The sequence below is a fragment of the Bos indicus x Bos taurus genome, chromosome 21, assembly GCF_003369695.1.
Source record: "Bos indicus x Bos taurus breed Angus x Brahman F1 hybrid chromosome 21, Bos_hybrid_MaternalHap_v2.0, whole genome shotgun sequence".
NCBI lineage: Eukaryota > Metazoa > Chordata > Mammalia > Artiodactyla > Bovidae > Bos > Bos indicus x Bos taurus.
Window position 1 is genome coordinate 49,052,608 of NC_040096.1, and position 23,389 is coordinate 49,075,996.

At 38.4% G+C, this 23,389-nt stretch overlaps 1 protein-coding gene across 1 annotated transcript; it reads left to right on the plus strand.

Moving 5' to 3' along the window:
• Positions 1 to 100: 100 nt before the first annotated feature.
• Positions 101 to 22,010, plus strand: GEMIN2 (gem nuclear organelle associated protein 2). The gene is made up of 10 exons (XM_027522071.1): positions 101 to 271; positions 653 to 737; positions 2,116 to 2,205; positions 2,478 to 2,537; positions 7,425 to 7,538; positions 9,042 to 9,086; positions 10,525 to 10,593; positions 11,871 to 11,981; positions 13,317 to 13,375; positions 21,595 to 22,010. Exons 1-10 carry the CDS (start codon positions 102 to 104, stop codon positions 21,632 to 21,634), a joined length of 843 nt encoding a protein of 280 aa, XP_027377872.1. The 5' UTR covers position 101; the 3' UTR covers positions 21,635 to 22,010.
• Positions 22,011 to 23,389: the final 1,379 nt, after the last annotated feature.

Sequence of the window (23,389 nt, forward strand, 5' to 3'; positions counted from 1 at the left end):
TTTGCTCATGCGCAGTTACGCCCCCTAAGGCCGGCCTCTTGCTCAACTCCGCGCCTAATCCGCCTCTACGTGCGCCTGCGCTGTGACCCCAGCTCTGGCGCATGCGCTGGGTGGGACGCTCGTCATTGAAAACTATGGCGTGGGTACCTGCGGAGTCTGCGGTGGAGGAGTTGATGCCACGGCTTTTGCCGGTGGAGCCCTGCGACTTGACGGAAAGTTTCGATCCCAGCGTACCTCCGAGGACTCCCCAGGAATACCTGAGGCGGGTCCAGTGAGTGTTGGACCCTGTGCGGGTGGGCCGGTTGTCCTTACGCCCTTGGGCAGAGCGCCCGTACCCCGCTCGACCCCAAAGTGCGATAAAGCCCCAGTACTGTCCCGTCCCCATACTCTGTCAGAACAAAATCCCTTGATTACATCTTTGTGTGAGCGAGTTTCTGTGAACTTCATTTTATTAAACCTGATTACTCGTGACAAGATACATGCTCTTAGATTGCTTTCAGTCCAGATAATTTTAGAAATTTATTGTTTAGAGCTTCCATTGCAATTCTGTAAGTTTGTAATTTTATGTTGAACTGTAGAAGTTGGATCGCTTGTTAACACTACACGTGAACAATAGTAATCACGTTTTTTTGCATTTATTACTTGTTTGTAGGATCGAAGCAGCTCAATGTCCAGATGTTGTGGTAGCTCAAATTGACCCAAAGAAGTTGAAAAGGAAGCAAAGTGTGAATATTTCTGTGAGTGTTATTATACGTCAGGGGATTTTTTTTTTTTTTTTCCTTCCCCGCAAATTAAAAGATGGAGGCTCACCCTAAGAAAGTATGAGACAGGTTAAGTTACAATGTAAGATTTGACTTATGTATGTTCAGTTAGACAATTGCTTGTACTTTTTCACCCCAAAAGGACAACTGGCGTTTACTACCTCCAGAGAGGCTTTCAGTAACCCTGACATTCCTGGAGATTTGCTCATAACATTTTAGGAGCATGATCCGGTCTTCATGGAGTCTTTAAATAGGTTATTTATGCTAGCCTTTATTTTTAAGGTACCTTTTACCAGTTCATAATTACTATTGGGCTGGCGTTTAATCTTACTTAGAGTAGTTCGTATGTTTTGAATTTGTCTAGATTTTGTTTTTTAAAAATAAAAACCCAAGTATCACACTTTTCTACCTAGGTGCCCACTGTGAACCTTTTCATTCATTTATTTATCCAGCACATTTTTAAACCAAGCAACTGTATGTGCCAGGCACTGGGAATACAACAGAGGATGAGACAGAAAGTCCCTACCCTTGTAGAATTTGCTTCTCCTGAGGAAAACATTGAAAAAGCAAACAGTTATATATCATATCTATTGCTGTGAAGAGAGTTAACATATAATGACCAGTAAGTAACAGGGAGAACTAGTCTGGACGGAGTAGCCACAGAAGGTCCACTTGATGCTGTTTAACCTATGGTGGAAGGAGAGTAGCAGTTTTTAAATTACCACAGTTCCTTTTCCTTTTGTGTTCTAATTATTTGTTTATCTGATGTTTATTATCAGGAGATTTTAACTCAGACACTATAATGTTTCATATAATTCCTTTACAGAAATTTTTAGTTGATGACAGATGATATCTTGTATACCTGACTTTTGAAATGTGACCATACTCATTTTTATTTCAAGGCAATATGTGATCAGTTGTGACCTGTGTGCTGTTTTGAGAAACAAAAGTAGCCCTTGTAAAGTCAGATGTCTTGAATTATTTGCATTCTGCTCATACCAGAATGTTTTATTTGCATTATGTCTTTTTGTTTCAAATAGTTTTGCTATTATAGAAAGGTAGTACTGGGTTATATCTTTAGGTCTCATATTTGGATTTTATAGAAACTCCAACTATAAACTGTTCCATTGCTTTTACTAAAGCAACTATATAAGGATCTTTTCCTGATGTTTTAAACTCAGACATAAATGAATTGCCTCCTTTTTTACATCTGCAAAAAGTACTTCCTTTCTTGTATAGTCTTACTTGCTTTATTACTCATTTTTCCTCTTGATTCTGCTTTTACTTTGCAGAGGCTTGAGATTCTAGTGGTAACACTTAACATTGATTCTAAAATTTATGAACTAATCTTCAGCTTTCAGGATGCCAGCCTGCCCCGGAAGGATACTCCCCCACTCTTCAGTGGCAACAGCAACAAGTGGCACAATTTTCGACTGTTCGGCAGGTAGATGTGCTTTAATCATTTAATCAGATTAAAGCCTTCCTTCAGATTTTTTTCTGTTCTTAGACTGTAGTTGGAAAAATTGGGACTACTAAATATATAAAGATAAGAATATTCATGAATCAGTTACCAAATTATTATTATTATAATCACTCAACATAATACAATTTGAAATATTTTCCAGGCTTTAAGATTGTTAGAATGTTGTGCAGCAACTGATTTCTTTTGAGTTATCCATTCTATGAAGATCATATGTCTGATTTCTCTTCCTTTAGAGTGTGAACAGACATAGAAGTCACTGGAAATCACAACAGTTGGATAGTAATGTGACCATGGTATGTAAGTTTCTCTCTTTAGATTGTACAGTGTATAACTATTTGAAATAGTCCATATTTACTTCCAGTTCTTAAAGATTCTCTTGTTTAATCCATATTATTTTCATTCTCTCCCATCTACTATTGATAGTAACAGTTCCATTATCTTTTTGCCTGAAAAGGATAGAATAAGTAATGCAAGTTATGTTTATGACACCCTTAATCCACATCTTGAGAGACTTTGGATCGGTCTCTACAAGTCTGCAAAGGTTCTTCTAGATATTTTTTCAAGAAAGTAAATACATTTTCAGTATTTACAAAAAGATTGAATAAAGGCTTCTTGGATTTTCCTGATGAGGTAATGGTACCAGTACCAGTGACTGACTTTTTAGTAAAGTTTGTCAGGCTGACTGGAAGGTACTATTTCATGTTTTATCACCTTAGACTCAGAAGGCAGTGGCAACCCACTCCAGTACTCTTGCCTGGAAAATCCCATGGACGGAGGAGCCTGGTAGGCTGCAGTCCATGGGATCGCTAGGAGTCGGACAGGACTGAGCAACTTCACTTTCACTTTTCACTTTCATGCATTGGAGAAGGAAATGGCAACCAATTCCAGTGTTCTTGTCTGGAGAATCCCAGGGACGGGGGAGCCTAGTGGCTGCCGTCTCTGGGGTCGCACAGAGTCGGACATGACTGAAGCGACTTAGCAGCAGCAGCAGCAGCAGACTAATTTTTTAAAATTTGTAATTGGACGATAACTGTTTTACAATATTATATTGGTTTCTGCCCTATATCAACATGAATGGTATATATATATGTCCCCTCCCTCTTGAACCTCATTTGTACCTCCCACCCCATCCAACCCCTCTAGGTTGTCACAGAGCACCTGATTTGAGTTCCTTGTCTCATCCAGCAAATTTCTACTGGCTGTCTATTTTACATGGTAATTTGTATGTTCCACGCTGCTCTCCCAATTCTTCCCACTTTCTGCTTCCCACACTGTGTCCACAAATCTGTACCCTATGTCTGTATCTCCATTGAAAAAGTGAAAGTGTTTGTCACTCAGTCGTGTCTGACTCTTTGCAACCCTATGGAGTGTAGCCCATCAGACTCCTCTGTCCATGGGATTTCCCAGGGAAGAATACTAGAGTGGGTTGCCATTTCCTTTGCCAGGGGATATTTCCAACCCAGGGATTGAAGCTGAGACTCCTGCATTGGCAGGCCGATTCTTTACCACTGAGCAAACAGGGAACCTCTTTAACCTCTTAGGGAGTCTCATATTCATCTGGAGAATCAAAAGAAAGCTTTTTATTTTCAGAGAGGGGAAAATGCACCTATTCATACAATTTTGCTCAGTGTTTCAGGTGGTTCATAGATTTCAGGGGGTTCTTTTGACCGTGCTATGCTCCCTGTGGGATCTTGGTTCCCTGACCAGTGATCAAACCCGTGCCTCCTGCAGTGTAAGCAGTGAGTCCTAACCATCGGCCCACCAGGGAATTCCCCATAGATTTCAGATTTTAGAAGCTTCTTCTAGGCAGTGCTTCCTAACATCTTTTAAATGATGTCACTTTGGGATAAGTGGAGGAAGCTGTTCTCATGGCCTAAGACTACCAGCTGAAATCTGAGAGATTCAGTATAACCTCTCTATATGCTTCTGTATACTAGTTGGAAGCTCTGCTCTAGGAAAAGTGTGAATGACACTAAGATCACTTGCCCAAGATCATTTAACTCATAAAAAGTATAGCTGAGATACAGACCAAACTTTGTCTGATTCGAAAGCCTTTCACTGTACGGTGAGGCCTCCTGGTAAGAAGAGGGAGAGGGCAGTAGGTAGGTAGATACATTTTTTCCTTGCTCAAGGTAAGGACTTTTGAGTACCTATGTAATTCAAAAAGAAGCTGCATCAGTAACATGATAATGATATAATTTTGTCAAAAGAGAAGTGACAACATAATTAATTGATTTAACAAATAAAGATCCTCCATCAAAACAGTGGAATATTACATAGCAGTAGATACCAGGGGAACATTTCATGCAAAGATGGGCTCGATAAAGGACAGAAATGGTATGGACCTAACAGAAGCAGAAGATATTAAGAAGAGGTGGCAAGAATACACAGAAGAACTGTACAAAAAAGATCTTCACGACCCAGATAATCATGATGGTGTGATCACTCACCTAGAGCCAGACATCCTGGAATGTGAAGTCAAGTGGGCCTTAGAAAGCATCACTATGAACAAAGCTAGTGGAGGTGATGGAATTCCAGTTGAGCTGTTTCAAATCCTGAAAGATGATGCTGTGAAAGCGCTGCACTCAATATGCCAGCAAATTTGGAAAACTCAGCAGTGGCCACCAGACTGGAAAAGGTCAGTTTTTATTCCAATCCCAAAGAAAGACAATGCCAAAGAATGCTCAAACTACCACACAGTTGCACTCATCTCACACGCTAGTAAAGTAATGCTCAAAATTCTCCAAGCCAGGCTTCAACAGTACATGAACTGTGAACTTCCAGATGTTCAAGCTGGTTTTAGAAAAGGCAGAGGAACCAGAGATCAAATTGCCATCTGCTGGATCATGGAAAAAGCAAGAGAGTTCCAGAAAAACATCAATTTCTGCTTTGTTGACTATGCCAAAGCCTTTGACTGTGTGGATCACAATAAACTGTGGCAAATTCTGAAAGAGATGGGAATACCAGACCACCTGACCTGTCTCTTGAGAAACCTATATGCAGGTCAGGAAGCAACAGTTAGAACTGGACGTGGAACAACAGACTGGTTCCAGATAGGAAAAGGAGTATGTCAAGGCTGTATATTGTCACTCTGTTTATTTAACTTATATGCAGAGTACATCATGAGAAATGCTGGGCTGGAACAAGCACAAGCTGGAATCAAGATTTCCGGGAGAGATGTCAATAACCTCAGATATGCAGATGACACCACCCTTATGGCAGAAAGTGAAGGGGAACTAAAAAGCCTCTTGATGAAAGTGAAAGAGGAGAGTGAAAAAGTTGGCTTAAAGCTCAACATTCAGAAAACGAAGATCATGGCATCTGGTCCCATCACTTCATGGGAAATAGATGGGGAAACAGTGGAAACAGTATCAGACTTTATTTTTCTGGGCTCTAAAATCACTGCAGATGGTGATTGCAGCCATGAAACTAGAAGACACTGCTTGGAAGGAAAGTTATGACCAACCTAGATAGCGTATTCAAAAGCAGAGACATTACTTTGCCAACACAGGTCCGTCTAGTGAAGGCTATGGTTTTTCCCGTGGTCATGTATGGATGTGAGAGTTGGACTGTGAAGAAAGCTGAGTGCCAAAGAATTGATGCTTTTGAACTATGGTGTTGGAGAAGACTCTTGAGAATCCCTTGGACTGCAAGGAGATCCAACCAGTCCATTCTGAAGGAGATCAGCCCTGGTTGTTCATTGGAAGGACTGATGCTAAAGCTGAAACTCCATTACTTTGGCCACGTCATGCAAAGAGTTGACTCATTGGAAAAGACTGATGCTGGGAGGGATTGGGGGCAGGAGGAGAAGGGGACGACAGAGGATGAGATGGCTGGATGGCATCACTGACTCGATGGACGTGAGTCTGGGTGAACTCCGGGAGTTGGTGATGGACAGGGCGGTCTGACATGCTGCAATTCATGGGGTCGCAAAGAATCGGACACAACTGAGCGACTGAACTGAACTGAACATATATATTCATCATGGCAGAAATATGTAAATTATAAGATGACGAATTTTTAAAGCAACCTCTGAAGGCAACTATGTAAATTTGAACATTGATTGATTGATCTAATCATTTGTTAAACACCAACCATATGTAATAATTAGGATTTTCAGTGCTACCTGAAGCAGAAACAGTCTCTGACTTAATGGAGTAATGGGAAAACATTGTTCCAGGACAGTAGGCTTTTACCTTTTAGGGGTTTTGTTCTCCTGAGAATATAATGAAAGCTCTTTATCCTCATGGGGGGAAACTGCATGTGTATGTAAAATGATTTGTGAGGTGATGTGCCCAAATAAAAATTGTTCTGTTAACTGAATCACTTTGCTATATGCCTGAAACTCACTCAGTATTATAAAGCAACTATAAATAAATAAATATATATTTTTAAAATTTTAGGTTCTGTTAAGGTTGTGCTGAAAGGTCATGCTTTTTTCATCTGACAGTGTAGAATAAATCTATTCCTTCTTTGATTGGACAGCCTTTTATGTGAAGTACGTAATTATGTCTCCTTCCTTGGGATAAACAGGCTTCATTCTTGAAAGCATTCTTAGTGTGTTTTTTTTTACGTCTTTATCACCCTCTTTTGAGCACATACTTGCTTGTCAGTGTTCATTAAAGTATGATCCAGACTAAAAGTGTCCCACATGTGGTGTGACCACTTGGGTCCTGTACTGGTTTGCTAGGACTGCTGTAACAAACCACCACAGATGGAGCGGCTTACCAAACAGTAAGGTGTGTTCTCACAGCTTTGTGGGTTAGAGGGCTGAGATCGAGGTGTCAGCAGGTTTCTCTAAGGGCCACTCTCTCTCTCTGGCTTGCAGATGGCCATCTTCTAGCTGTGTCCGCACATGGCCTTCTGTGTGCATATGCATCCCTAATGTCTTTTTGTCCAAATTTCCTCTTTCTCACAAGGATGTCAGGCAGATTGGATTAGGACCCACTCTACCCACCTCATTTTAACTTAATCACTGATATAAAGACTCAGTCTCCTAACCATCACATGCTGGAGGTGAGGGTTTCAACGTACGAATTTTGAGGAGACACAGTTCACTCCATTACAAGCACTGTATGCTTGTGTGAGCTGGTGGGAATATGAAGGAATCCTCGCTTGTTTTTTCATTGTTCAGTATTAAAGAAAATACATAAGTAAATTCATTTTTTTTTTTCTTTTAGCCAAGATCTGAAGATGAAGAAGGCTGGAAAAAATTTTGTCTAGGTGAAAGGTTATGTGCTGAAGGGGCTATTGGACCACCTGCAAGTGAAAGTCCTGGAATCGATTATGTACAAGTAAGTGATACTGTGACTAAACAAACAAAAAACAGGCCATAGTTTTGGTGCAAGATTCAGTATAGAGACTTAGCAGAATATAGCTTAGGCCATATCCAGTCTCCTGACTTTTTGTAAGCCCATTTGCTAAACGTAGAAGCATAATAGCTTTTTTGTTTTCCAAGGTTGTAAAAAAGTTTTAAAAAGCAAATAATATATGACTGGTTTATATCAGTGTATTTTCTAAAACAGTATGTGCTTTAGCTGTTTAATAATTTTTTGAGCTAGATAGGACTTTTTTTTAATGATTAGGCAAGGGTCAAACAATGAGTTCTGAGTAGTCAGAGAAACAAAGGAAAACTTGACTCAGGTGCTTAAAAATGCTTAATAAATTGCATTTTCTGGCAGTGAAATGTTGAGGCTATATTTAATTTATATTTTATAAATATAAAGATTATTTATATTTCATATGACTTTAATAATAAAGTATGTGGCCAGCTGTTACTTGTCCTTCAGGATTCACCTGCCCCCAAGCTTGCAGATGTTCATACATCTGCATTACTGGTAACTCCCTATAGCATGTTGTCTGTTCTGTTGAATAGGTATTTATTGTTTCCTCTTTGGTGTCACGTTTTGTTTTTCTCATTTAAAAGTAGTTTACCCCCTAAATGTAAAAGCGCTGAAAATCACTAAAAAAGACCAAGACCCCAATTTAAAAAAAAAAAAACAAGCAAAGGATGTAAAGAGACATTTCACAGGAAGGAAATACAAATTGTTCTTATATGAGAAGATGCGGAAACTCACTTAAAATCAAAACATTACTTACAGCTCCACTGAGCTGGCATTTTTCAGTTAACATTGGTAAAGCAAGTTTGACATACTCTTAATAAGGGCTGGAAAAACAGGCACTCTTAATGCATGGTGGTGGGAGTGTAGACAGATTCAGTTCTCTGGGAGCTAATTTGATGCTGTTTCTCATACAGCATTTCTTCTATTGGGTTATATCCCTAATGTATGTTACTTTTCAAAATTTTTTAATTTGGCAAAGAATGTATATTTTTTCAGTTTATTATTGCAAAATACACTTTAATGTGTGTCCACTTAAGTTTCTCTAAGTCGGTACTGTTTTCATAATCAAAGCTCTCAACATTAAAGTCCAAAATAATTGTATTTAAAGGAGATTAGGTTTGAAAGAACTCATTCAAGTACCCATACTTCCCCAAAATGTTTACTTTAGCTAAAGATTTTTGAAAGAGTGTGCACAACTTACTGATACCATACTGTGTTTCTATTACATGCTTTATTTTAATATCTTCATTACTCAAATCATTCTATATTTTTACATTTATATATTCATGTGTCAAGACATTGTTTTCTTGGGCATTATTAGCATAGTAGTTCATGGAATGTTTTATTGTAATATATAAGGAATGAATTTTGTCTATTTTTTGTTTTTATAAAACAGCATTTTGAGAAATTCACCAATTAAAAAAAATGTAAACTTCAATCTCATTTTTCTTTCAGATTGGTTTTCCTCCCTTGCTTAGTATTGTTAGCAGAATGAATCAGGTAAAATATATCTAATAATAATAAGAATATATGCATTCTTCTGTTTGCAGTGTGTGTTAAGATATTTGAATACATTTATTTAATATTTACAGTATGTAAGATCCTGTCCTAAACTCTTTAAAATTCTTATTTAATCCTCACTACAACCTTATATGGGGAATTATTATTAATCTACTTTTTTTTTAGTAAATGAGGAAACAGTTGGCGATTAAGTCATTGTGGTTTATTAGCAAATTTTAATGGCAGCACTGGAATTCAGTCCCAGGTTGATCTCACTTCAGAACTCATGCTCTTTATCATGGTGCTAAACTATTCATACGTTTATGTTTCAGTCATAAGTCTTAGATGATGGGATTTGAAAAAAATACTAAGGTTAGATTGCTATTTCTAGTTCCAGATGTTGGGCACACTTCATTAAGAATGAAATTTGAATTTCTTGCGTCAAAAGGGAAGCAATATGAATTTTAGTTGTTTAGTCTCTCAGCACTAGGAACTCTTTTACCCACTTAAAGAGCAAATAAAACTTTGATTGTTTAGTATTCACATATATTGGATACCCTTGGAAAATAAATTTTTTAACAAGTTATACTCTGTTGTAAATAATATACTGGCCTACAGTTTTACTTACTTGATCATTTACATTAAGATACTCTAATGATTATACTAAATTCAATGAGAGTGACTTGTAAGTGTCCCATCTATATTACGGAGAAGGCAATGGCACCCCACTCCAGTACTCTTGCCTGGAAAATCGCATGGATGGAGGAGCCTGGTAGGCTGTAGTCCATGGGGTCGCTAAGAGTCGGACACGACTGAGCAACTTCATTTTCACTTTTCACTTTCCTGCATTGGAGAAGGAAATGGCAACCCACTCCAGTGTTCTTGCCTGGAGAATCCCAGGGACGGGGGAGCCTGGTGGGCTGCCGTCTCTGGGGTCGCACAGAGTCGGACACGACTGAAGCGACTTAGCAGCAGCAGCAGCAGCAGCATCTATACTAGAATAAGCTAGAGAATTTGATAAAGTCTATCGATATATAGCTTTAAAATTAATTTTCTCTAGCTAACTTTGTGTTTAGATTTGTACTTTGATTTAATGCAAATAAGCTGAATTTATGCAAAGACATTTTTTTAAGAGAGTGGGGAATTTTAAAAAAATAGTTCTGAACTACATTAGTAGTTACTAACTAAATCCTAGGATTTAAACCGTGTTGATAATAGAAAATATATAAAAATATTTCTCAAAACAGCCTCATCTCACTGAGTGTTCCATCTAATCAAATTATTAAATAGAGTTAAAGGTTTCTCTTTAAGTCTAAAGAAGAAGTCCATTTTAAACAGAGTTGCTTTCTCACTGAACTTAATGTAACTCAGCTTGAACTTGTCAGTGTTTTATTACTAATGATGTTCTTCCATCTCTTACCCCTCCCCCCTTTTTTAGGCAACAGTAACCAGTGTCTTGGAATATCTGAATAATTGGTTTGGAGAAAGAGACTTTACTCCGGAATTGGTAGTACTGCATCTTTTTCTTTTCATAATGCAGACAAATTATATATACTTACCTTATATGTAAGCTATGGTTCTACATTATATATATATGTGTGTTATTCATCTGTATGTATAATGCAGACAATTGCTTGTTTGCAGTAAAATAAGGAACTTACAATAGAATGTTAATCAACATAGTACTTCCTTCATTGAGAATCTTGCATTGGGGAGAAAAAAAAATCAACCGAATAGTTGGTTTATATCCTGGGAGAATCTGCTTATATTTTCACAGATCAGTAACAAACAGGATGGCTACCAGTCCGCAGACCCCATTTCAAATAGTCCTGGCTTAGAGAAGTTTGAAATGCGTTTTCTAAAATGGCTTTGAAATCCAGTCCACTAAAGAATATCAGAAATAGGAATAATAGCAAATATATGTGCCAGGCTTCGTTCTAAGGATTTTATGTATAATAACTCCTTGAATCCTTCAATAACCTGTGAGCTGTTATTTCCATTTTATAGATGAGGAGACTGGAGCACATAGGGATTCAGTAACTTCCCTGAGGGCACACAGATTATAACTGGCAGAACTGAGACTCATGCTGGGGCAGTTTGGCTGTACTCTGACCAACTCTACTGTACTGCCCTTCTGTTTTATTGCTTTACACTCACAGCTTAAAAATTTTTCACCTTCAAAACTGGGTAAATTTGATAGATGTTATGTAAATGAATTGCCCACTTAATCCCCTAATAAGAAATTTTATCATCCTTTGCAGTTAGATTTGATTTTAAAAACAAGTATTTTTCACTATTGTGGATATTTGCAAAAGAGAGTGTATCTGAAGCTTCAAGGCTCCCAGTCAAAACACAAGATATAATCTTTGCCATCCAGAAGCTTCTGGTCAAGTTTAAATGTATACCTGCTCTTTTCACGTAGAAGAGAATCCCACTCACCCTTTATGAAAGAAACCTAGATGTGAATCTTTTTGTTCAAGAAAAAGTCATTGAAATAAAGCTTGAATAGAGCGAAACCATTTTTTTTTTAAAATGGAAAAAAAAGCCATTGACTTGGGGTTCCTTGAGGAGCTAACTTAGTGTGTTGCACAAATGGCTATTTAAACTTTGTTCTAACACTTTTGAGTAGTCCCTGGAGTGATGTGTTGCTCCAAATAAACTCAGTCATGTGTACTGCTGGTGGAATATAACTTGATAACGGCCTTTCTGAGGTACAATTAAGTGATTATAAATTAAACTTATGGTGTAGTTTGCCTACTTACTACTTTTTTAAATCCTGTATAGGGAAGATGGCTTTATGCTTTATTGGCTTGTCTTGAAAAACCTTTATTACCGGAGGCTCATTCACTGATTCGGCAGCTTGCAAGAAGGTGCTCTGAAGTGAGGCTTCTGGTGGTAAGTTCAGACTCACTGTTTCACGTCGGAAGCACTCAGCAGCTTCTGTGGTGGTAAAGAATGATTTCAGTGAAATAACAAAAGGTGGACTATGTTGTTAGTCAGGATTAGATTTAGCCGTGTAGTAGAAGAGTCCAAAATAGCATTATCTTAAGTAAAATGGAGGTGTTTTTCTCAGACAAAGGGAGTCTGAAGGCAGGCAGATTAGACCTAAGGTGGCATAACCAGGCCTTCGGGTTCTGCCACTTGGGGTTTCCCTCCCCAGGCTCACTTCACAATCCAGGCTCCGCCAGTATGTTTCACTAAAGGAAGCTGGGGAGAAGGGAAGGTCCTCCCCTCTGAAGAGCCTTCTCAGAGCCTCTTACAAGCACATCTGGCCAGAATTCGGTCACATGACCATAAGGAACTATAGGAAATGTTTATTTTAGTTGAGTGGCAGTGTACCCATCTAAAAATGAGCTTCATTTGCTACATAATAAGGGGAATCAAGAAGCCATAGTGGTCAACCAACAGTCTCTGGCATAACAATGGTTTTGAATTTTTCAGGTTAGACCCTTTAACTCATGCCTGCAGCATTACAATGTAAATTAATTCGATGCCAGGCTAAGCTGATTTTTTTTTCATTCCTTCTTTCACCTGTACAAAATATATAACTGTTCTCCACTGACTACTCCAAAATATTTTCATTAAACTTCCAGGAGATGACACAGACTAATTTAAATGCCCTGTACTCCGAGCAAAATGTAACTTACTACTCACTAGATATTTAAAGTGAATTTTAGGAAATGTATAGTTCAGGAACAACTTCCTTTGTCATTGAGAGCCCTGATCTGAAATATTTTCTTTAAAATATGTTTATATATGTTTTTTCCATTAGTGTTCAGTTAGGACACAGGCTTTTTTCAGTCTTGGCAATCAGAAAAAGTATCTCTCCCAAGTTAACCTCCTTAGAGCTCTAAACTCTTATTCCTTTCTAGGACCTATTCAGGAGCTTTCTTTAAAAGAACATCTTAGATGTTTCTCAAGGAATCATTAACTCTACAGTTTCTCTGTTTTCTTTGATGTTTTCTATATCCATGTGATTATTATTGTTATCTAATAAAATGTTCATGGTTTGCACCTTGAAAGGAAACTTCCTTCAAGAATATTAGGTGGTTGGGGCTTTGCTGGCAATCCAGTGGTTAAAACTCTGCTTCCACCACAGGGAGCATGGGTTTGACCTCTGGTCAGGGAACTAAGATCCCAAATGCTGCGAGGCCACAATAAAAGAAGAAGAAAAAATTAGGGGATAACAGATGACATTTCAAGCTTTCTTTTTTTCTTCTTACTTTTTAGGACAGCAAAGATGATGAAAGGGTTCCTGCTTTGAATTTATTAATCTGCTTGGTTAGCAGGTAAGTAATCCTTGACTTCTTGCTTTATAATAGCATTATTAATGGTGGTAGAAAGTATTGTTTCCATTTTACAGTGAGGAAGTTGAGGCATAAGGAAACAGCATTATATGTATCACAATTCCCTTTATTTCTAGTTTTTCTCTATAAATAATGCTGCATTGAAGATTCTTATACATACAGCTCTATTTATTGCTTAAGGGCAAATTCCTGGAAATAAATTAAAGGGCTTGCATGTACTTGTAAAACTGAGATATTTATTGCATTTGCCTTCTAGAAAGATCATACCACTCTGGGTTCCCACTAAAATGTTGGTGAGAGTGCCCATCTTCTACTGTTCAACACTGAGCGTTTTCAGTTGATGTAAATATTTCCATTCTAGTAATAAAAAGATGCAGATTATTTTTATTTTCTTTGTATGGTTATCCATAAGGATAGAATATGTTCCATTTTATTGCAGTTTTTTTAAATTGCTGTGTCCTTTGTTCATTTTCAGTTGGGACATATTTTTATTTAGTATATTTTTTATTTCATTTCTTACATTAAAATTCCACCTGGAATTTACATGAAACTGTCTTCATATTCTAAATTCTTGTATGTGAATATGTGTATACATAAACACGTATTTATTTTAGGTCTCTTTCTGACTTGCTATTTTTGTTCATTGGTCTGTTTTTATTCCAACACTAATAACTTATAAATGTTTTATAATATATTTAAATATTGGGATGTTAAGTAATACTATGTTCATTTTTCCCATTACCAAATGAGATACTTTTTCAAAATATAAACACATTCAGCATGTAGTTTCTTGATCTATAATAATTATGCTGCTGCTGCTGCTAAGTCACTTCAGTCGTGTCCCACTCTGTGCGACCCCATAGACGGCAGCCCACCAGGCTCCCCTGTCCCTGGGATTCTCCAGGCAAGAACACTGGAGTAGGTTGCCATTTCCTTCTCCACTGCATGAAAGTGAAAAGTGAAAATGAAGTCGCTCAGTCGTGTCCCACTCTTAGCAACCCCATGGACTGCAGCCCACCAGGCTCCTCCATCCATGCGATTTTCCAGGCAAGAGTACTGGAGTGGGCTGCCACTGCCTTCTCCGATAATTATGCTAATGATGGTAATTAATACTTACTGGTCAGTTTGTGCCAGGCATTTTTCTTAGTGCTTCAAAATAGGAACTCATTTAATCCTTAGAAGGTAGGGCAGACATTTCTGAGGCTATAGACTTCACTTAGGAAAACCTATAGGTTATAGCAGGTTTGATAACCAGATAACATAGGCCTTGACTCTGTTGTAACAGCTTCAGTGTAAGTAACTTAAATGGTTATAAGTCTTTTGTGTTTTTTGTTGTTGGTTTTCTTTTGATAGCTTTAAGGCAATGGCTGCTAATTCATAGAAATACCTTATCAGATGAGTAGGATGCCATTCAAACAGGATCCAATAACTGTTGTGCATGCATAGTTGCTTCAGTGTAATGTCTGACTCTTTGTGACCCTCTAGACTGTAGCCCACCAGGCTCCTCTGTCCGTGGGATTCTCTAGGCAACAGTAGTGGAGTGGGTTGCCATGCTCTCCTCCAGGGGATCTTCCCAAACCAGGGATCTAACCCGGGTCTCCTGCATTGCAGGCAGATTCTTTACTACTGAGCCACTGGGGAAGCCCCTCAATAACTGTTAGCCACCTTAATTATTTTACCAATCATAATTAATTTTTATGCTTCTTATTTTAGAGATTTTTAAACACATAAAAATATAGTAAAATAAACCCCCCAGACCAATCCACCACCCAGGTTCCACAGTTACTAACTACACCAGCATGTTTCATTTATCTGTTTTGTTAATATATTTTAAACAAATATTGGACATATTATTTCTCCTGTTTTGGTGTATCTGACTGATAAAGGGCTTTTAAAAAAACATGACTGTAATATTGGGCTCATACACAGTAAATTTAGTGATAACTCAGTATCTGATGCTCAGTCGTTTCATATTCCCTAATTGTCCCAAGAATGTCTTTTTAGGTTTGTTCAAACCAGGATCCAAGTAGGATTCACTCGTTGCATTTGTCTGGTATGTCTCTTAAGTACCCCCATCAGGCCTTCTGGTTTTTTTCTTTGCTATTTATTTGTTGAAAAAACGGGATCCTTTGACTTGTAAAATTTCCCATATTTTGGTTTTGACAGCTAACTGCATGGTGGTGTTTAATGGTTCATTTATCTTGCATGTTTTCTGTAAACTGGTAGGTAGGTCTAGAGGTTTGATTATATATAACGGGGTTTGTTTGTGTGTGTGTTTACACAACTGTGTGCTCTTGTGTCACATCAGGAAGCATACAGTGTCTAGTTGTTTCTGGTAGAGCGGTGTGAGGTTGATCTTCGCATTCAGGTAAAGGGATATAGCAGTCATTCTTTTTGATGCTCAAATTGTTCTATTTTCGATAGTGGGAACCCTTCAGATCAGTTCCTGTGCTTTTTGGTCTATAACCTCAGTGGTCTTTTGATAGCTTTCTTACTTTCTGCTCTGCCAAAATGACTCAGTTATATCTTGCGCACTTCTGGATCCAGATCTGGAATTAATCTCTTCTCCTGGGAGTGTTGGTTCCTCTTTCAAAGTAGAAAATGGTATCTAGAGTCCACAATTTGAACATTAGGGAAGCTAGGTGTTTTTGGGTTGGTCATTGCATTTAGGCCTTTTCATTGAACACAGCTATGAAGTATGTATTTTTTAGAAAGAAAAATAAAATCATAGGTCTAAGTTGATATTTCAGTTCTAATTTAAGATTACTTGATTTTTTCTTAATAACGTAATTATTGACTTTATCCTACAATATGCACATGGTAGTTTCAGAATAACAATACTAACAATATGGCCAGTTGTAAAACTGTTGAAGTCCCTTTAAGAATTCTTTGCAGTTCTTTTTGTCCATGGTATATCTTACTAGTTACATATATCAGAACATCATGTTTAAGATTACTTGGAATTATTCTCCTGTTTGATTTATGCCACCAACCCAGTATAGGAGAAGATTCATTTAGTGGAGTCTGGTTACTGATGTTATTTTCAGTTAAACTTGTTTTATAATTTCATAAAATATTCACATTGTTCCAAAGTTAAAATTGTAATTTGTATTGGAGCATTTTAGAATCCACCTTTATCCTCTAGTCTCTTTTCTCCCTTTTGTAGTTATCTGTTTTATCGTTAATTTTTTATTTATCCTCCCATTCACTGTTTCTTTTCTAAAAATATAAGCAAATGTATATATACCCTGCACATGCTTACAAAACATAACGTACTTAGCTTTCCATTCTGTGCTATATTTTTTCACTTAATGAATCCTGGGAATCACATGGTAGCAGTGTAGATATTTTCCTCATTCCTTTTTTTATAAAAGCTTTGTAATGTTTCACTGTGTAGATGTACTGTAGTTTATTGAGCCAGTCGCTTTATTGATGGATATTTGGGTTGTTTGTGGTCTTTTGCTATTACAAAAACATTATTTTTTATAGCTGAGTAATATTCCTTATGTATGTATATAGATATATCTTTTCGAATGTGCTGCAATTAATATTTTTAAGTATAATTTTTTTAAATTGAATATAATTGATTTACAATGTTGTATTAGTTTCTGGTGTTTGGCAAAGTGATTCAGTTATGCATGTGTATATATGTATATTCTATTCTTTTTCAGATTTTTTCCCATTATAGTTTATTACAAGGTATTGAATATAGTTCACTGTGCTGTACAGTAGGACCTTGTTTATTTTGTATGTAGTACTTTATATCTACTCATTGAAGTGAAGTGAAGTGAAGTCGCTTAGTCGTGTCTGACTTTTTGCAACCCCATGGACCATATCCTACAAGGCTTCTCCATCCATGGGATTTTCCAAGCAAGAGTACTGGAGTGGGTTGCCATTTCCTTCTCCAGAGGATCTTCCCAACCCAGGGATCAAACCCAGATCTCCTGCGTTATAGGCAGACACTTTACCATCTGAGCCACGAGGGAAGTCCTTCAGATCAGATCAGATCAGTCGCTGAGTCGTGTCTGACTCTTTGTGATCCCAGGAATTGCAGCACGCCAAGCCTCCTTATCCATCACCAACTCCTGGAGTTCACTCAGACTTACGTCCATCAAGTCAGTGATGCCATCCAGCCATCTCATCCTCTGTCGTCCCCTTCTCCTCCTGCCCCCAATCCCTCCCAGCATCAGACACTTTTCCAGTGAGTCAACTCTTCGCATGAGGTGGCCAAAGTACTGGAGTTTCAGCTTTAGCATCATTCCTTCCAAAGAAATCCCAGGGCTGATCTCCTTCAGAATGGACTGGTTGGATCTCCTTGCAGTCCAAGGGACTCTCAAGAGTCTTTTCCAACACCACAGTTCAAAAGCATCAATTCTTCAGTGCTCAGCCTTCTTCACAGTCCAACTCTCACATCCATACATGACCACGGGAAAAACCATAGCCTTGACTAGCCAGACCTTTGTTGACAAAATATTGTCTGTGCTTTTGAATATGCTATCTAGGTTGGTCATAACTTTCCTTCCAAGGAGTGAGTGTCTTTTAATTTCATGGCTGCAGTCACCATCTGTAGTGATTTTGGAGCCCAGAAAAATAAAGTCTGACACTGTTTCCACTGTTTCCCCATCTATTTCCCATGAAGTGATGGGCCCAGATGCCATGATCTTCGTTTTCTGAATGTTGAGCTTTAGGCCAACTTTTTCACTCTCCACTTTCACTTTCATCAAGAGGCTTTTTAGTTCCTCTTCACTTTCTGCCATAAGGGTGGTATCATCTGCATATCTGAGGTTATTGATATTTCTCCCGGCAATCTTGATTTCAGCTTGTGTTTCTTCCAGCCCAGCATTTCGCATGATGTACTCTGCATATAAGTTAAATAAACAGGGTGACAATATACAGCCTTGACGAACTCCTTTTCCTATTTGGAACCTATTTGGAACAACATGGAACATGTTGTTCCATGTCCAGTTCTAACTGTTGCTTCCTGACCTGCATACAAATTTCTCAAGAGGCAGATCAGGTGGTCTGGTGTTCCCATCTCTTGAAGAATTTTCCACAGTTGATTGTGATCCACACAGTCAAAGGCTTTGGCATAGTCAATAAAGCAGAAATAGATGTTTTTCTGGAACTCTTGCTTTTTCCATGATCCAGCAGATGTTGGCAATTTGGTCTCTGGTTCCTCTGCCTTTTCTAAAACCAGCTTGAACATCAGTAAGTTCACGGTTCACATATTGCTGAAGCCTGGCTTGGAGAATTTTGAGCATTACTTTACTAGCGTGTGAGATGCGTGCAATTGTGTGGTAGTTTGAGCATTCTTTGGCATTGCCTTTCTTTGGGATTGGAATGAAAACTGACCTTTTCCAGTCCTGTGGCCACTGCTGAGTTTTCCAAATTTGCTGGCATATTGAGTGCAGCACTTTCACAGCATCATCTTTCAGGATTTGGAATAGCTCAACTGGAATTCCATCACCTCCACTAGCTTTGTTCGTAGTGATGCTTTCTAAGGCCCACTTGACTTCACATTCCAGGTTGTCTGGCTCTAGGTGAGTAATCACACCATCGTGATTATCTGGGTCATGAAGATCTTTTTTGTACAGTTCTTCTGTGTATTCTTGCCATCTCTTCTTAATATCTTCTGCTTCTGTTAGGTCCATACCATTTCTGTCCTTTATCGAGCTCATCTTTGCATGAAATGTTCCTTTGGTATCTCTGATTTTCTTGAAGAGATCCCTTGTCTTTCCCATTCTGTTGTTTTCCTGTATTTCTTTGCATTGATCGCTGAAGAAGGCTTTCTTATCTCTTCTTGCTATTCTTTGGAACTCTGCATTCAGATGTTTATATCTTTCCTTTTCTCCTTTGCTTTTCGCTTCTCTTCTTTTTGCAGCTATTTGTAAGGCCTCCCCAGACAGCCATTTTGCTTTTTTGCATTTCTTTTCCATGGGGATGGTCTTGATCCCTGTCTCCTGTACAGTGTCACGAACCTCATTCCATAGTTCATCAGGCACTCTATCTATCAGATCTAGGCCCTTAAATCTATTTCTCACTTCCACTGTATAATCATAAGGGATTTGATTTAGGTCATACCTGAATGGTCTAGTGGTTTTCCCTACTTTCTTCAATTTAAGTCTGAATTTGGCAATAAGGAGTTCATGATCTGAGCCACAGTCAGCTCCTGGTCTTGTTTTTGCTGACTGTATACAGCTTCTCCATCTTTGGCTGCAAAGAATATAATCAGTCTGATTTCGGTGTTGACCATCTGGTGATGTCCATGTGTAGAGTCTTCTCTTGTGTTGTTGGAAGAGGGTGTTTGTTATGACCAGTGCATTTTCTTGGCAAAACTCTATTAGTCTTTGCCCTGCTTCATTCCGTATTCCAAGGCCAAATTTGCCTTTTACTCCAGGTGTTTCTTGACTTCCTACTTTTGCATTCCAGTCCCCTATAATGAAAAGGACGTCTTTTTTGGGTGTTAGTTCTAAAAGGTCTTGTAGGTCTTCATAGAACCGTTCAACTTGAGCTTCTTCAGCATTACTGGTTGGGGCATAGACTTGGATTGCTGTGATATTGAATGGTTTGCCTTGGAAACGAACAGAGATCATTCTGTCGTTTTTGAGATTGCATCCAAGTACTGCATTTCGGACTCTCTTGTTGACCATGATGGCCACTCCATTTCTTCTGAGGGATTCCTGCCCGCAGTAGTAGATATAATGGTCATCTGAGTTAAACTCACCCATTCCAGTCCATTTCAGTTCGCTGATTTCCTAGAATGTCGACATTCACTCTTGCCATCTCCTGTTTGACCACTTCCAATTTACCTTGATTCATGGACCTGACATTCCAGGTTCCTATGCAATATTGCTCTTTACAGCATCGGACCTTGCTTCTATCACCAGTCACATCCACAGCTGGGTATTGTTTTTGCTTTGGCTGCATCCCTTCATTCTTTCTGAAGTTATTTCTCCACTGATCTCCAGTAGCATATTGGGCACCTACTGACCTGGGGAGTTTCTCTTTCAGTATCCTATCATTTTGCCTTTTCATACTGTTCATGGGGTTCTCAAGGCAAGAATACTGAAGTGGTTTGCCATTCCCTTCTCCAGTGGACCACATTCTGTCAAATCTCTCCACCATGACCCGCCCATCTTGGGTTGCCCCATGGGCATGGCTTAGTTTCATTGAGTTAGACAAGGCTGTGGTCCTAGTGTGATTAGATTGACTAGTTTTCTGTGAGTATGGTTTCAGTGTGTTTGCCCTCTGATCCCCTCTTGCAACACCTACCGTCTTACTTGGGTTTCTCTTATCTTGGGCGTGGGGTATCTCTTCACGGCTGTTCCAGCAAAGTGCAGCCATTGCTCCTTACCTTGGACGAGGGGTGTCTCCTTAGAGGGAAGTCCTTAGTGGACTGCTAGGGACTTATCTGCTCATTGGGAACTCCTAATTCATTCTCCCCTGCCCTGCCCCTCACCTTTCTCCTTCAGTTACCATAAACTTGTTTTCTATGCCTGTGGGTCTGTGTCTGTTTTGTATCATTTTGTTCATTTGTATCGTTTTTTTAGATTCCACATAAAAGTGATATCATATGGTGTTTATCTTTGTCTGACTTACTTCACCTTGTATGATAGTCTTTAGGTCCATCCAAATTGCTGCAAATAGCATTATTTCATTGTTTTTTATAGCTTAGTAATATTCCTTATATATGTATATACATGTACCTTTTTAGAGTTTTCTCCAGATATATGCCCAGGAGTGGGATTGCTAGATCATATGGTAACTCTATTTTTAATTCTTTTTAGGAACCTCCATACTGTTTTTCCATAGTGGCTGCACCGATTTCCATTCCTACCAACAGTGTAGGAGAGTTCCCTTTTCTCCATACCCTTTCCATCATTTGATGATGGCCATTCTGACTGGCGTGAGGTGATACCTCATTGTAGTTTTGATTTGCATTTCTCAAAAAATTAGTGATGTTGAGCATCTTTTCATGTGCCTCTTGGCCAGCTGTGTGTCTTCTGTGAAGAAATGTCTTTATAGGTTTTCTGCTCATTTTTTTTATTGGGTTTTTTGGTTTTTGAGTTGCATGAGCTGCTTTTTTTATTTTGGAAATTATACCCTCATGGATCACATTGTTTGCAAATATTTTCTCCCAGTTCATAAGTTCCCTTTTCATTTTATGCTTTCCTTCACTGTGCAAATTCTTTTTTCACCAGGTATTTTGACCAGCGTGACTTGGCTGATGAGCCATCTTGATGTAGCTGATATCTGAGGGATAGAAGATACTTGTGATGAAGACAGCCTGAGTGTGAGGAAGTGCAGTGCCAGTTCAAGTGCAGATTGCCTCACATTTTCAGCACTGTGTGAAGAGTCTTCAGCTTAACCTGTGCAACTCACGTTGATCTTCAGAAGACAGATTGTATTATTTTGAACATCTGAGGTATCTTTGAAAGATCTTACCCAGTTTTTAATGAATAAGCAGTTTTCTGTAATCACGTGCTTTTAAAGCAAAAGTGAAAGATTGATTGATGAAGCATCCTACACGGAAACTGTATGGTGAAATTGTACAGAGGTCTTTGGTGCTGTTTTGTTGTTTATTTACATATACACATATAAAATTTTATTGAAAATATGTTTTGGTTACTCAATTTTGTTTGACTCTTTAACAAAACAAGACAGCAGACTAATGTCCTTGGTATTAGAATTAAGATGACCTAGTTTATATGGCATGTGTGGTCATGGTTAGCAACAAAGTTAGTCTCATGTTTTCCCTTTAAGCTCAGTATTTTTATTTTTAAAAGCTTTCTTGCATAAACGCAATTTTTTCTTTACAAATCATTTTGTGTAATACTATAGAAGGTCAACTCTTTTAATTTTTCTGTCACATCTTTTATCATATCACTTACAATTTTTCTACTTCTATATCAGGTGGGAGTGTTTCATACTTTAAGTGATGGAAGATCCAAGTAGCAATGGTTTTTCAAATAGGGATTTATTTTTCTCATATAACAAGAATCCTAGAGGAGCTGGCATTGGTTCAGTGACTCCACTCTACCAAGGTGTCCGAAAGTCTGTTAGTGTTTCCTTCATGGTAAGATGGCCACTGCAGCGCAGAGCAGTGTGTCTGTGTTCAAGACAGAAAAGTGGGGGAAGGAGGCAGAGCCTCCCACATCTGAGTCTTTTCTCATAAAAGCAAAACCTTCTCCAGAAATCCACAGCAGACTTGTGTTCATCTGTTGGCCTTGAATGTATAAATTGCCTCTAGCTTCAAGAAGAATGGGAAAACGAAATTGTAAGCTTTTCCAATCTTTCTAATGGGAAATGGAAAAGGAAAAGAGGATTGGGAATAAACGTGGATCGGGCCACCAATAGTTTTGCCACTAGTTATAAATGGAGCAGATATAATTTTATATTTTAATCTTTTCTACCACGTTGTCTTCCAAAGGTTGGTTTTGGCAGTGGGGGAGGGGGGTGGCACACAATGGCTTGTGGGATCTTAGTTCCCTAACCAGGGATTGAACCCTGGGCCCTCAGCCATCAAAGCAAGGAGTCCAAACCACTGGACTGCCAGGAAATTCCCTCAAAAAACTGAGTTTTAAATGGTAGCCTAGTAGTCTTAAGTTGTGTTTTACCAGAATTTAAACATTCTCTCATTGTTGGGTATTTAATGTTTTCAGTGTTAATCCAATATAGAAAATATCTTTATGTACAATTTTTCCTTTCTTTGACCAGAAGTTCCCAAGAGTAGGATTGAAAGTCATAAGATTCCAACAGTTAAGTATTGCTTTTGAAACTTAACTGAGGTTTTAAAAATTAAGAATTTATTTTTTTTCTCATTAATTCTGGCTTGAGAAGTTCAGAGCTGGTGTAGCAGCTGGCTGTAACAATATCTTAAATATCCTAGGCTATATCCAGATTTCTCTTTCATCAATCTAAGAGGATAGTTTTCATCTTTTTAGTTATGATATGGTTATCTCTTTGAATCTACATTCCAGGGAGGATAAAAAGGTA

Excerpts from the sequence above, each read along its gene's own strand:
- GEMIN2 (XM_027522071.1), top strand. The coding sequence starts at position 102 with ATGCGCTGGGTGGGACGCTCGTCATTGAAAACTATGGCGTGGGTACCT. Across the intron at positions 272-652 it reads GAATACCTGAGGCGGGTCCA|GATCGAAGCAGCTCAATGTC; the intron begins GTGAGTGTTGGA and ends ACTTGTTTGTAG. Across the intron at positions 9,087-10,524 it reads TTGTTAGCAGAATGAATCAG|GCAACAGTAACCAGTGTCTT; the intron begins GTAAAATATATC and ends CCCCTTTTTTAG.